Source organism: Bufo gargarizans, chromosome 3 (genome assembly GCF_014858855.1).
Source record: "Bufo gargarizans isolate SCDJY-AF-19 chromosome 3, ASM1485885v1, whole genome shotgun sequence".
NCBI classification, from domain to species: domain Eukaryota; kingdom Metazoa; phylum Chordata; class Amphibia; order Anura; family Bufonidae; genus Bufo; species Bufo gargarizans.
Window position 1 is genome coordinate 334,610,249 of NC_058082.1, and position 16,142 is coordinate 334,626,390.

Below are 16,142 nucleotides of genomic sequence, written 5' to 3' on the forward strand. Positions count from 1 at the left end.
GTAAATTGTGCTGGATTGGTTTTCTGAACGCCATATGTTTTTTATTTTTGTGCCGATCGTCTTGTGCAGGGGCTCGTTTTTTGCAAAAAAAGTGTTGGTTTTTATTGGTACCATTTTTGGGTACATAGGATTTTTTGATCATTCATTATTACACTTTATGGGGCAAGGTGACCCAAAAATTGGCTGTTTTGGAACAGTTTTCATTTATTTATTTTTACAGCGTTCATCTGAGGAGTTAGGTCATGTGATAGTTTTATAGAGAAGATCGTTACGGATGTGGCAATATGTATACTAATATGTATACTTTTTCTTATTTATTTAAGTTTTACACAATAGCAGCATTTTTGAAACCCAAAAAAATGATGTTTTAGTGTCTCTATAGTCTGAGAGCCATAGCCTTTTTATTTTTTGGGCGATTGTCTTAAATAGGGTATCATTTTTTGCGGGACGAGGTGACTGTTTGATTGGTACTATTTTGGGGGTCATACGCCTTTTTGATCGCTTGCTGTTGCACTTTTTGTGATGTAAGGTGACAAAAATAGCTTTTTTCGCAGTTTCTTTAATTTTATTTTTATGGTGTTTATCGGACGGGGTCTATCATGTGATATATTTATAGAGATGGTCGTTACGGACGCGGCGACACCTAATATGTGTATTTTATTTTTTCATTTTTTTATAGGAAAAGGCAATTTCTTTTTTCTAATTTACATTTTTATTTATTTATTTTTACTTTTATTATTTTCACTTTTTTTTTTATCAGTTCCCTCTTGGATCTTGAAGATCCAATGGGGCTGATAGTTGTACTATACTTTGCAATGCTCTTGCATTCCAAAGTATAGTACTTCCAGATTGCCTGTAGGTGGCAGCACTGGACGCCTTTGCCATGGCAACCGGATGCTTTTGCAAAGCGTCCGGTTGCCATGGCAACCATCGGGTGCTGTAATCACAGCGCTGCAGCCCCGATGGTGGAGAGGGAGCTCCCTCCCTCTGTTAACCCCATGGATGCTGCAACCGTGGCATCTATAGGGGTTACAGGAGAGTGTCAGCATAGAGCCGACACTCTCTGCTGATGGTGGCGGCTCAGTAATTGAGCCGCCGCCATCGCACACGGCAGGGGGATCGGGGGGGGGGGGGGGGCAGCGTTGGAAAGGGGGGGGGGGGGGGGGGTCGGGAGGCTGCCCACAATATCAAGGGAGGCTGGGGCAGGAGGGGCGGCTTGAAAATTAATGCAGGGGGCGGACCGCATCAGTGCAGGAGATGGGCACAGATCAGCGGAGCACAGATCGGCACTAAGGGCTTGGAGGGGCACAGATCGGGGGGCATGAGTTACACCATCTGTTTTCAGGCTCTGATCTGCAGAGCGCAGATCAGAGCCTGAAACCGGCATTTTAACACTGCCGCAATCCGATTGGTTAGTCTGCACAGACTAACCAATCGGATCGATTGCCGGCAAGGGGCCACTCTGATTGGTCCCTTGCCGGCATTACTGCACTGTATGCTGTTCGTGACAGCATACAGGGCAGGGGCAGAAGCTTTAATCCAAGCGCTTTGCAGCGCTTGGATTAAAGAGCTGCCAGAACGTTTATATACGTGGTAGCTGCACGGGGTATGTGCAGCTATCACGTATATATACAGATTGCAGACATGAAGGGCTTAAGTAAAGGCAACTACCTGGAGGACCTTACATCCAGAAGACAATTCAGACCCATTGTAAAAATCTAAATCTATAGTGTTTTATGAATGTATGTACATTGGACCACAGGGGTGTGGAATTCCTATCGCCCGACGCCCGGGACATGCAGTTCCAGGCGCCGGGCAGGTAGTTTGTGCAGGCAGCTTAGCCCTGCGGGCAAGTAGCAGGGCTGACTGATCCGATCCATTTGAAACGGCTCAGCTCAGTCACACAGACAATGCAGAGACGCTCACCTCACGCTGGCAGCAGGGAGCCTGAGGGAGGGACGGGGAGAAGCGTAATATGATCTTAGAGTGGAAGCTGGCAGCCCCACCCCTCCCCGCCCACCAACCAATCAGAGCTGAGGGGGCAAGGCAAGCACACTAGCAGCTCTGTCGGAGTCACACAAGTACAGGGAGTCTAAGAATAGAAATGAATCGAATGAGTCATAAGTTAAAAGAATCTAAAGATCCGACTAAGGCTACTTTCACACTAGCGTTCGTCGGTCCGCTCGTGAGCTCCGTTTGAAGGTGCTCACGAGCGGACACGAACGCCTCCGTCCAGCCCTGATGCAGTCTGAATGGATGCGGATCCGCTCAGACTGCATCAGTCTGGCGGCATTCAGCCTCCGCTCCGCTCGCCTCCGCACGGACAGGCGGACAGCTGAACGCTGCTTGCAGCGTTCGGGTGTCCGCCTGGCCGTGCGGATCCGTCCAGACTTACAATGTAAGTCAATGGGGACGGATCCGTTTGAAGATGCCACAATATGGCTCAATCTTCAAGCGGATCCGTCCGCCATTGACTTTACATTGAAAGTCTGGACAGATCCGTACGAGGCTATTTTCACACTTAGCTTTTATATGCTAATATAATGCAGACGGATCCGTTCTGAACGGAGCCTCCGTCTGCATTATTATGATCGGATCCGTTCAGAACGGATCCGATCGAACGCTAGTGTGAAAGTAGCCTTAGTTTGTGACTCATTCGATTCTTTGAGTTAAAAGAGCCGTGAGTCAGAGTGTAGAGCAGTTTACGCTGAGGCTGCTTTTGTTCCAGCAGTGATAAGCTTAAGGGATAGGAGAAGTGACAGATGACACAAGAGTTTAGATTACAGGTTGAATTAAATTAACCCTTTAGGATCAAATTGGCTTGTCAGGAGATATATATGTTAAAGGCATCTCATTCAGTTAAGTAGCTATATAACTAAGGGTGGGTTCATATCACTTCACTTGGTTCATTGTACTACTGTCAGTGTCAGACTGTTGTCACTGTGGGTAACAATGCACATTGCACACCAGTGACAGCTTCTGACTCCTGTCCTGAGTCCTCCTGTCCGGCGTCAGCCTCAGCTTCCCTTCACTATCCCTATAATAAATCACTCTTCCTGATCCTGACTCACTCATTACTAATTAGAGAGCTGAAGAGCCGACTGCACTGAGTCAGCAGCAGCAAGTGATTGTGAATCGACTGCATAGCATCTGCGCATGCGCACCGGCACCTAGAGTCTTCGGTTCACTTGCGAGTCAGCTCAGCAGTCAGTGACTCAGCAAGTGAACCGAAGATCCGATTCATGAATCGGTTCATTTGAATGAGCTAATTCAAATGAACCGATTCACCTAAAAGATCCGAACTTCCCATCACTAGTTATCAGCGCCACGGGCCGGAAGTCAGCTCCCAGCGGAGGCACACGTTAGTCAGCGGCTGTAGTAGGAGCTCCTGTCATGGTGGCAGCCCGTGCCATGATAGATAGCCCAGCAGGTAGTGTGTGTGGTGACTGCTCTGGGTCAGCTATGCTCTGCTGTCGGGCTGCCGCTCTGCTTCTTCTCCCTGGCATTGAAGTGTCAATAGGAGTGCTGCCAGGTTCCAACTTCCAGCCACTCACCCTCCATGAATAGGGAGGAGAACGGGGACTTCCCCATACTGGCATGTACATTAAAGGGATTCACTGCCCCAGTATGGCATGTACATTAAAGGGATTCACTGCCTCAGTATGGCATGTACATTAAAGGGATTCACTGGCCCAGTATGGCATGTACATTAAAGGGATTCACTGGCCCAGTATGGCATGTACATTAAAGGGATTCACTGGCCCAGTATGGCATGTACATTAAAGGGATTCACTGGCCCAGTATGGCATGTACATTAAAAGGGATTCACTGGCCCAGTATGGCATGTACATTAAAGGGATTCACTGGCCCAGTATGGCATGTACATTAAAGGGATTCACTGGCCCAGTATGGCATGTACATTAAAGGGATTCACTGGCCCAGTATGGCATGTATATTAAAGGGATTCACTGGCCCAGTATGGCATGTACATTAACCACTTCAGCCCCGCTAGGTGAAACCCCCTTCATGACCAGAGCACTTTTTACAATTCTGCACTACACTACTTTCACCGTTTATCGCTCGGTCATGCAACTTACCACCCAAATGAATTTTACCTCCTTTTCTTCTCACTAATGGAGCTTTCATTTGGTGGTATTTCATTGCTGCTGGCATTTTTAACTTTTTTTGTTATTAATCAAAATGTAACGATTTTTTTGCAAAAAATGACATTTTTCACTTTCAGCTGTAAAATTTTGCAAAAAAAAACGACATCCATATATAAATTTTTCGCCAAATTTATTGTTCTACATGTCTTTGATAAAAAAAAAATGTTTGGGCAAAAAAAAAATGGTTTGGGTAAAAGTTATAGCATTTACAAACTATGGTACAAAAATGTGAATTTCCGCTTTTTGAAGCAGCTCTGACTTTCTGAGCACCTGTCATGATTTCCTGAGGTTCTACAATGCCCAACAGTAGAAAACCCCACAAATGACCCCATTTCGGAAAGTAGACACCCTAAGGTATTCGCTGATGGGCATAGTGAGTTCATAGAACTTTTTATTTTTTGTCACAAGTTAGCGGAAAATGATGATGATTTTATTTTTTTTATTTTTTCTTACAAAGTCTCATATTCCACTAACTTGCGACAAAAAATAAAAAATTCTAGGAACTCGCCATGCCCCTCACAGGAATACCTTGGGGTGTCTTCTTTCCAAAATGGGGTCACTTGTGGCGTAGTTATACTGCCCTGGCAATTTAGGGGCCCAAATGTGTGAGAAGAACTTTGCAATCAAAATGTGTAAAAAATGACCGGTGAAATCCAAAAGGTGCACTTTGGAATATGCGCCCCTTTGCCCACCTTGGCAGCAAAAAAGTGTGACACATCTGGTATCGCCGTACTCAGGAGAAGTTGGGCAATGTGTTTTGGGGTGTCATTTTACATATACCCATGCTGGGTGAGAAAAATATCTTGGTCAAATGCCAACTTTGTATAAAAAAAAAAAAATGGGAAAAGTTGTCTTTTGCCAAGATATTTCTCTCATCCAGCATGGGTATATGTAAAATGACACCCCAAAACACATTACCCAACTTCTCCTGAGTACGGCGATACCAGATGTGTGACACTTTTTTGCTGCCAAGGTGGGCAAAGGGGCACATATTCCAAAGTGCACCTTTCGGATTTTGCAGGCCATTTTTTACACATTTTGATTGCAAGGTACTTCTCACACATTTGGGCCCCTAAATTGCCAGGGCAGTATAACTACGCCACAAGTGACCCCATTTTGGAAAGAAGACACCCCAAGGTATTCCGTGAGGGGCATGGCGAGTTCCTAGAATTTTTTATTTTTTGTCGCAAGTTAGTGAAATATGAGACTTTGTAAGGAAAAAAGAAAAAAAAAAAAGAAAAACCATCATTTTCCGCTAAATTGTGACAAAAAATAAAAAATTCTAGGAACTCGCCGTGCCCCCCACGGAATACCTTGGGGTGTCTTCTTTCCAAAATGGGGTCACTTGTGGCGTAGTTATACTGCCCTGGCAATTTAGGGGCCCAAATGTGTGAGAAGTACCTTGCAATCAAAATGTGTAAAAAATGGCCTGCAAAATCCGAAAGGTGCACTTTGGAATATGTGCCCCTTTGCCCACCTTGGCAGCAAAAAAGTGTCACACATCTGGTATCGCCGTACTCAGGAGAAGTTGGGGAATGTGATTTGGGGTGTCATTTTACATATACCCATGCTGGGTGAGAGAAATATCTTGGCAAAAGACAACTTTTCCCATTTTTTTATACAAAGTTGGCATTTGACCAAGATATTTTTCTCACCCAGCATGGGTATATGTAAAATGACACCCCAAAACACATTGCCCAACTTCTCCTGAGTACGGCGATACCAGATGTGTCACACTTTTTTGCTGCCAAGGTGGGCAAAGGGGCACATATTCCAAAGTGCACCTTTCGGATTTTGCAGGGCATTTTTTACACATTTTGATTGCAAAGTTCTTCTCACACATTTGGGCCCCTAAATTGCCAGGGCAGTATAACTATGCCACAAGTGACCCCATTTTGGAAAGAAGACACCCCAAGGTATTCCGTGAGGGGCATGGCGAGTTCCTAGAATTTTTTATTTTTTGTCGCAAGTTAGTGAAATATGAGACTTTGTAAGGAAAAAAGAAAAAAAAAAAAGAAAAACCATCATTTTCCGCTAAATTGTGACAAAAAATAAAAAATTCTAGGAACTCGCCGTGCCCCCCACGGAATACCTTGGGGTGTCTTCTTTCCAAAATGGGGTCACTTGTGGCGTAGTTATACTGCCCTGGCAATTTAGGGGCCCAAATGTGTAAGAAGTACCTTGCAATCAAAATGTGTAAAAAATGGCCTGCGAAATCCGAAAGGTGCCCCTTTGCCCACCTTGGCTGCAAAAAAGTGTCACACATGTGGTATCGCCGTACTCAGGAGAAGTTGGGCAATGTGTTTTGGGGGGTCATTTTACATATACCCATGCTGGGTGAGAGAAATATCTTGGCAAAAGACAACTTTTCCCATTTTTTTATACAAAGTTGGCATTTGACCAAGATATTTATCTGTCACTGATCACCCCCCCTGTAAGGCTCCATTCAGACATCCGCATGATTTTTTACGGATCCATGGATCGGATCCACAGAACGCATGCGGACGTCTGAATGGAGCCTTACAGGGGGGTTATCAATGACAGGGGGTGATCAGGGTAATCACCCCACTGTAAGGCTCCATTCAGACGTCCGCATGATTTTTACGGATCCATGGATACATGGATCGGATCCACAGAACGCATGCGGACGTCTGAATGGAGCCTTACAGGGGGGTTATCAATGACAGGGGGTGATCAGGATAATCACCCCCCTGTCACTGATCACCCCCCCTGTAAGGCTCCATTCAGACGTCCGCATGATTTTTACGGATCCATGGATCGGATCCGTAAAAATCATGCGGACGTCTGAATGGAGCCTTACAGGGGGGTGATCAATGACAAGGGGGTGATCAATGACAGGGGGTGATCAGGGAGTGTATATGGGTGATCACCCGCCTGTCATTGATCACCCCCCTGTAAGGCTCCATTCAGACGTCCGTATGCTTTTTGCGGATCCGATCCATGTATCCGTGGATCCGTAAAAATCATACGGACATCTGAACGGAGCCTGACAGGGGGGTGATCAATGACAGGGGGGTGATCAGGGAGTTTATATGGGGTGATCATGGGTGATCAGGGGTTTATAAGGGGTTAATAAGTGACGGGGGGGGGGGGGGGGGTGTAGTGTAGTGTGGTGTTTGGTGCGACTGTACTGAGCTACCCGAGTCCTCTGGTGGTCGATCCTAACAAAAGGGACCACCAGAGGACCAGGTAGGAGGTATATTAGACGCTGTTATGAAAACAGCGTCTAATATACCTGTTAGGGGTTAAAAAATTCGGATCTCCAGCCTGCCAGCGAGCGATCGCCGCTGGCAGGCTGGAGATCCACTCGCTTACCTTCTGTTCCTGTGAGCGCGCGCGTTCACACGAAATCTCGCGTCTCGCGAGAAGACGCGTATATGCGTCCAGGAGGAGTAAAGCAACCACCTCCCGGACGCATATACGCGTACAGCGGTCGGGAGGTGGTTAAAGGGATTCACTGGCCCAGTATGGCATGTACATTAAAGGGATTCACTGGCCCAGTATGGCATGTACATTAAAGGGATTCACTGGCCCAGTATGGCATGTACATTAAAGGGATTCACTGGCCCAGTATGGCATGTACATTAAAGGGATTCACTGCCCAGTATGGCATGCACATTAAAGCAGTGCTCCAGACTAAAAAAAAAATACCTAGTAGCCATTGGCTCCTGAACTGAAAAATTTAGGAGCCAAATCAAATTTTTAGTCGCCCAATCGAAACCGAATCAAAATTTTGGTATCGTGACAACGCTACGCCGATCAGATCGGCATAGGGTTGTTTTGATACCAAAATTTTGATTCGCTTTCGTCACCATAAAAAAGTATTGCGATACTCAATACCGCGCAAAAAAAACACCAAAAAAGGCAGCGTGCATTTCGCATTTTATGAAACATTCGGCGCATAATAGAACAGTCCTATCCTATTTTTTGGGGTGACAAGGTGACTAAAAAATGGCGAATGCTCACCGCATAGGAGATATTTTTTTATAATTTAATAGTTTGGACAGTGCTATGTAATATGTTTATTTATTTATTGTTTATATATTTTATATGTAAAATTGGGAAAGGGGGGGATTTAAACTTAATATTTTAGGGTACTTTCACACTAGTGTTTTTCTTTTCCGGCATAGAGTTCCGTCACAGGGGCTCTATACTGGAAAAGAACTGATCAGGCATATCCCTATGCATTCTGAATGGAGAGTAATCCGTTCAGGATGCATCAGGATGTCTTCAGTTCAGTCATTTTGACTGATCAGGCAAAAGATAAAACCGCAGCATGCTACGGTTTTATCTCAGACGAAAAAAACTGAAGATTTGCCTGAATGCCGGATCCAGCATTTTTTCCCCATAGGAATGTATTAGTGCCGGATCTGACATTCAAAATACCGGAATGCACCCGCACTAAATCCGGACCCATTCACTTCTATGGGGCTGTGCACATGAGGGGTGATTTTCACACATCACTTGTGCGTTGCGTGAAAATCGCAGCATGCTCTATGTTGTGCGTTTTTCACGCAATGCAGGCCCCATAGAAGTGAATGGGGCTGCGTGAAAATCGCAAGCATCCGCAAGCAAGTACGGATGCGGTGCGATTTTCACTCATGGTTGCTAGGATGAAAGTCTATTCACTGTATTATTTTTCCTTATAACATGGTTATAAGGAAAAATAATAGCATTCTTTAATACAGAATGCATAGTAGAAGGTCAATATAATAAACATTGGTGGCGCAGTGCGCCCCCCAACACCCCAGTATAAGAAACATTGGTGGCACAGTGTGCCCCCCCAACACCCCAGTATAAGAAACATTGGTGGCACAGTGTGCCCCCCCAACACCCCAGTATAAGAAACATTGGTGGCACAGTGTGCCCCCCCCCCCCCCCAACACCCCAGTATAATAAACATTGGTGGCGCAGTGTGCCCCCCCCTCAATATAATGAACATTGGTGGCGCAGTGGGGAGTGCCAATGAGGGTTAAAAAATAAAAATTAACTCACCTCCTCCAATTGATCATCTCCTGTTCTTTCTTCAGGACCTGTCAAAGGACCTGTGGTGACATCACTGTGCTCATCACATGATACATCACATGATCCATCACCATGGTAATGGACCATGTGATGAGCTCAGTGACATCACCACAGGTCCTGAAGACAGAACAGGAGACCGACAGCTACGCGATCAACTGGAGGAGGCGAGTTAATTTTTTTAAGTTATTTTTTTAACCCTCATTGGCACTTCCCACTGTGCCACCAATGTTTCTTATACTGGGGTGTTGGGGGGGGCGCACACTGTGCCACCAATGTTTCTTATACTGGGGTGTTGGGGGGGCACACTGCCACCAATGTTTATTATACTGGGGTGTTGGGGGGGCACACTGTGCCACCAATGTTTCTTATACTGGGGTGTTGGGGGGGCACACTATGCCACCAATGTTTCTTATACTGGGGTGTTGGGGGGGCACACTGTACAGGGAGTCTAAGAAAGAATCCAATGAGTCACAAGTCGAATCTTTAGTTCTTTTCACCTGTGACTCATTCGATTCTTTCTCCCTGTACTTGTCAGTGACTCAGAGCTGCTAGTGCTTGCCTTGCCTCAGCTCTGATTGGTTGGTAGGCGGGGAGGGGAGGGGCTGGCAGAAGCAGCTTCCACTCTAGGATCAGATTACACTCCTCCCGAGCCCCTCCCCTCCCTGCTGCCAGCGTCTGTGTGCTGTGACCGAGCTGACTCAGGCTGAGAAGAACATCAGCGGCAGAGAACTATCAGCTCCTGTGCCCGCCGCTGTTCTACTGCAGAGCTGCCGCGGAGGCTCTAGTCGCAAATGGCGACAAGACTAAAAAGTCTTGTCGCCATTTGTAAATTCTTAGTCGCATTGGCGACCATTTTGGTCGCCATCTGGAGCCCTGTAAAGGGATTCACTGCCCCAGTATGGCATGTACATTAAAGGGATTCACTTAAATATGGTTTTGATTTAAAATTATTTTGTATCAGGACAAGTAGATTGTCATGAGGGACAAGTAGATTGAGACCCCGCTTTAGTCCTTCGACAAGTAGTTTTTTATTTTTTTTATTTCCACACCCCTGGACCAGGTCGCAGCTCTGCAAATCTTGTCCAATGAAGCACCTGCGTTCTTGGCCTGAGAAGAGTACATGGCGCTCGTGCAGTGCGACTTTATATTATTACGACATGAAAGACCTTGAATCTCATAGCAATAAGAAATTGTACTTTTTATCTTATCCATCTAGCAATTGATGATCTGGAAAGCTTATGACCCTTATTCTTTTCTGTAAACTGGATACGAAGATTATATATCTTCCTGAAACATTTAGTGGATTCTAGGTACTGCAGAACTGTACGTCTAACATCTAGAGTGTGAAAACCACGTTCCCTCTTATTCTTAGGATTATTGCAGGAAGAATGATTTCCTGATGCCTGAAAACCCGACACCACTTTAGGGAGTAACCCTGGGTCCAATTTAAGGACTATTCTATCCTTCTATCTATTGTTAGGGAAGGCCAGGGGTGGATTGGCCATAGACCTTACAGGTAAATTTCCCAGTGGTTCGATGCACAGGGGGCCCACCTGAGCCCTCCTCACGGCTAGCCAGTGGACGTTTTTGGGGATGTATTTTGTGCTGCTGGCAGTATTTTGTCATGGACTGTGGTATTTAGCTCTGTTGAGGCGGAATAATATTCCACAATATGGTATTGATGGCCCTGCCTTCCTTTAACTTGGACCAGACTACAAAACAGGGCCACTTTTAGTATTTTTTCCAGGGCTACTTTTCCAGGGATACCCAGACGATACTTTTGTCCCGGTATCGATACGATACCAGGATTTGGCTTTTAATCTATACTAGGCTGTGCTACCCTGAGGAAGAGATAGCGAAACGAGCGTTGGGGCCTGGACTACAGTGGTCTGTATACAATTGGTAGTTGACTCTCCCCTCTATGCACTTGAAATATTTGTCTAGTAAGATTTTTTTTTTTTTGCTGTTAGTTTGGGATTATCTGCAACTATTTATTGACAAAGTATATGTAGTCAGTGTTTTGTCCAGTCCTGTGCCACCTATATATGTATTTTATTATATTTGGTAATTGTACAGTAAACATTTTTAAATCATAAATTGTTGTGTGCAGTAGCGCAGCCTAGTATTTTTAATGGGCAAATTTTGGTATCGAATAGATACCGGTACAAAAGTATTGATTAGGTATTGATAATTCGATACCCGATGCAACCCTACTCTGAACAATTTATAAGACATCTGTAGACAAATAGAGATCAGACAGTAGAGATGCAGCACTCCATAGACCATAGATTTAAAGCCTCACATAACAGCAATGTTTCTGACTGTAGTAGAGCCCTTCCTTAAGCAGCGTGTGTGCAAAGGTAGGTCACCGCTATAACAGGTCAATAAGTGCAGTTTTAGTGCATCACCACAAACAACAAATGCTACTACCAACTGGTATCTACATACCTGTACCTTAGTATTGTTTAATTAAAAAAAAATAAAAAAAGAGAAGAAGAATAAATTAACTTACCAAATGTCATACGCCCACTAATTATATCCGGTGATTTCTTCATATCATTGATAGCAGCAATTGGTAGTCCCCAGTTAGCGACCGGTCCCCAGAAGTGCTACGTGGGTAGAGACCAATAATTTAACATTTTGTATTAATATGAATGATTCAGAGCACACAAGTACGGTACATATGGGATTACATGTACAGCTGGCAGTGCCACAGTTACAAGTATGTTAATAACGGTCCCAATCGTTTTCCCAAGATATTTCTGAATCTCTCTCACAGATGCAACATTTCTTCTTGCAGTATTTCAATAGGGACCTGCACCGGTTACTTCTAGTAGATACAAATCAGCTATTGTGATGGTCACAGTTTCTTGAAGATTTTTTTTTTCCCCTTTGGACATTCCATGCGTGTTACAATAGTACTCAAATATGATTTTCACAAAGTATCCCCCTGCTGGACCTGCAGTGATCAGCATTAATCTGAGGGGAAACCAGGCAGTAGGTGTTCAATTTCACTGCAGCGCTTCCACATGGAAAATCACGCAGCCCTTTCACGTAAGGGTGCTTTCACACTTGCGGCAGAGCATTCCGGCAGGCAGACAGGTCCGTCGCCGGAACCGGCAAACCGTATGCAAATTGATGGCATTTGTCAGACTGATCCGGATGCGGATCCGTCTGACAAATGCATTGAAATGCCTGATCCGTCTCTCATGTGTCATCCCAAAAAATTGATCAGTTTTGCCAGAACACTTAATGCCAATACACTTCAATGTAAATCAGTGCCTGATCTGGCATTCCGGCAAGTGTTTAGTCTTTTTGGACGGAGATAAAACCGCAAAAAGACTGAACTGAAGACATCCTGATGCATCCTGAATGGATTGGTCTCCATTCAGAATGCATTAGGATAAAACTGATCAGTTCTTTTCTGGTATTGAGCCCCTAGGACAGAACTCAATACCGGAAAAGAATAACAATAGTGTGAAAGTACCCAAAACTGATCGTCAAGAGCAAGAGATGCACTTAGTAACTATTCTCCACTTCCCCTAGCAAAATATACAAAACTAGACATTAAGCCCGTTACAATAACAGGCGCTAGAACAGTAGTGCATAAACATTAGTAGGAACAGTCTATATCAAATAGCAAGGGAATTTGACAACATTGTATTTTTTTTGTTTTATTTTTTGTCAAAAATATTGTCAAGAAGGCATAAATTAAAATAAAATGGAAAGTATATATCACAATACAGTAAGTATAATTGTTATTGCGTTACTGTAAAACTTTGTAACAATCTGCAATATACAATATCTGAAGCAGATATTCAGGAAAAATAAGAAAATTTACGTCTTAAAATTTTTCTATAAAATTTCTTCATAGACAACATTTCTTGCAAATATTCTGTCTGAATTTGGCAGCAATTTGCCTTGTTCAGGACCATCTGAAAAAGTTCTAACTCTTGATAATGAAACATATAACTGACCGTGGCTGAATACTGGTTCTGGCAAGTAAATGCCAACTTTTTTTGCCCACGAGCTTTATTAATGGTCATGGCAAATGCTAATGTAACTGGAAATTGTCGCCTTCTTAAGGCAAATGGAAAATTAGTAGAGGATTGAGCCAAATCAATACGGGGAATGAAGACCATGTCCCCTTCAGGTGAACCTGTTATTACTTGAGCAATAATGAGGTTTCTATTCAAGTCTTTGGCCTCATGCACACGACCGTTGTGTGCATCCGTGGCCGTTGTGCCGTTTTCAGTTTTTTTTCACGGACCCATTGACTTTCAATGGGTCCGTGGAAAAATCGGAAAATGCACCGTTTGGCAGCTGCATCCGTGAGCCGTGTTTCCTGGCCGTGAAAAAAATATGACCTGTCCTATTTTTTTCACGGCCAACGGTTCACGGGCCCATTCAAGTCAATGGGTCCGTGAAAGAACACGGATGCACACAAGATTGGCATCCGTGTCCGTGATCCGTGGCCGTAGGTTTTAGTTTCATACAGACGGATCCGAAGATCCGTCTGCATAAAAGCTTTTTCAGAGCTGAGTTTTCACAGATCCGACAGTATATTCTAACACAGAGGCGTTCCCATGGTGATGGGACGCTTCTAGTTAGAATACACTACAAACTGTGTACAAGACTGCCCCCTGCTGCCTGGCAGCACCCGATCTCTTACAGGGGGATATGATAGTACAATTAACCCCATCAGGTGCGGCACCTGAAGGGGTTAACTGTACTATCATATCCCCCTGTAAGAGATCAGGGCTGCCAGGCAGCAGGGGGCAGACCCCCCCCCCCCTCCCCAGTTTGAATATCATTGTGCGGCCCCCCCCTCCCCTGTTGTTAACTCGTTGGTGGCCAGTGTGCGCACCCCCCTCCCTCCCTCTATTGTTTTAATACATTGGGGCCAGTGTGCGCGCCCCCCCCCCCCCCAACCCCCCCTCCCTCCCTCTATTGTTTTAATACATTGGGGCCAGTGTGCGCACCCCCCAACCCCCCCCCCCCTCCCTCCCTCTATTATAATAATAGCATTGGGGCCAGTGTGCGCACCCCCCCCCCCCCCCCTCATCGGTGGCAGCGGAGTAGAAGATTTTCATACTTACCTGGCTGCTGCGATGTCTGCGTCCGGCCGGGAGCTCCTCCTACTGGTAAGTGACAGCAATGCGCCGCACAGACCTGTCACTTACCAGTAGGAGGAGCTCCCGGCCGGACACAGAGATCGCAGCAGCCAGCAGCCAGGTAAGTATGAATCTTCTACTCCGCTGCCACCGATGATCGGGGGGGGGGGGGGGGGGGGGTTGGCGCACACTGGCCCCAATGCTATTATTACAATAGAGGGAGGGAGGGGGGGGTTGGGGGGGCGCGCACACTGGCCCCAATGCTATTATTACAATAGAGGGAGGGAGGGGGGGGGGGTGGGGTTGGGGGGGCGCGCACACTGGCCCCAATGCTATTATTACAATAGAGGGAGGGAGGGAGGGGGGTGCGCACACTGGCCACCAACGAGTTTACAACAGGGGAGGGGGGGCCCACTGGCCACCAATGAGTTAAAAACAGGGGGGGGGGGTCTGCCCCCTGCTGCCTGGCAGCACCTGCCAGGCAGCAGGGGACAGTCATGTACACAGTTTTTTTTGTATATTCTAACCTGAAGCGTCTCCATCACCATGGGAACGCCTCTGTGTTAGAATATACTGTCGGAAATGAGTTTCACGATGTAGCTCATATCCGACAGTATATTCTAACATAGAGGCGTTCCCATGGTGATGGGGACGCTACAAGTTAAAATATACCATCGGATTGGAGAAAACTCCAATCCGATGGTATAACAGAACTCCAGACTTTACATTGAAAGTCAATGGGGACGGATCCGTTTGAAATGGCACCATATTGTGTCAACATCAAATGGATCCGTCCCCATTGACTTGCATTGTAATTCAGGACGGATCCGTTTGGCTCCGCACGGCCAGGCGGACGCCAAAACGACTTTTTTTTTCATGTCCGTGGATCCTCCAAAAATCAAGGAAGACCCACGGACGAAAAAACGGTCACGGATCACGGACCCCGTTTTTTCGGACCGTGAAAAAAAACTGTCGTGTGCATGAGGCCTTTAGCAAAGAGGCAGGTTCCATTGCACAATCCTCTTTTAGTGTTTATATTCCTAAGGAGCATAATTATTACTACCTTTTTAAGGTTCAGCTTATGCCTCAGCATTCCTGTTGGAGTTAGCTCATTAAGAAACTCAATAGGATAGGTCTGCAAATCTTCCTCAGTTGAGTCATCAATTGAGTTTGAGCTGAGGAATGTCACAGTATCTCCTTCCAAAATGTTTAGCACCTCTACATTTATACTATCAACATCAGAATTCTTTGAGCAAAGAATATATATTTTTTGTCATCTTTAAGACTTCAGCAACTGGAATTATTTCTCCAAATAATTCTTCGACAATATTTCCTGTACATAAAATTTTTGAAGGGATTTCAATTATGTCTTTGGGCAAACCGTCAATGTGTGGTGTATCACCATTGCCAACATGGATCCAGTGGCGTCAACAGGGGGGGCCACGGCCCCCCCTACATCACACTGTGCACCCCCATGTGCCCCACCAGCTAAAATGCCCTCCCAAGTGAGCTGCTGCAGTCGGGCACAGGCAGATGAGCGCTTCCATTGCGCTCATCTACATAATCATCTGGCTGTTCTGCGGTGGGGCAGGGGAGGGAGAGGCATGTCCCTCCCCCTTCCTCCGATAGGCTGCAGGCACTAGGCCGGCGCGATGACGTCATCGCAACGCCTGAGCCATACAGCGCAGGACACAGGCCGGAAGAGTCCTGCATCGCATCGCTGACTTGGAGGTAAGTATAAGTGTTTTGTTTTTTACAATAGTTTTACAGGCACGTTGGGGGGGCCTATTACTGGCGCGTGATGGGGGGGCCTATT

The 16,142-nt window shown here is 45.6% G+C and overlaps 1 protein-coding gene across 2 annotated transcripts in view; it reads right to left on the reverse strand.

Moving 5' to 3' along the window:
• The window catches only part of MPC1 (mitochondrial pyruvate carrier 1), an 84,529-nt gene that overhangs the window by 22,307 nt on the left and 46,080 nt on the right, over positions 1 to 16,142 (reverse strand). For both annotated transcript variants that reach the window (XM_044287973.1, XM_044287974.1), the window contains one exon: positions 11,725 to 11,821. In XM_044287973.1, the coding sequence (XP_044143908.1) occupies positions 11,725 to 11,821 (97 nt within the window). The remainder of the gene's footprint in view (positions 1 to 11,724; positions 11,822 to 16,142) is intronic.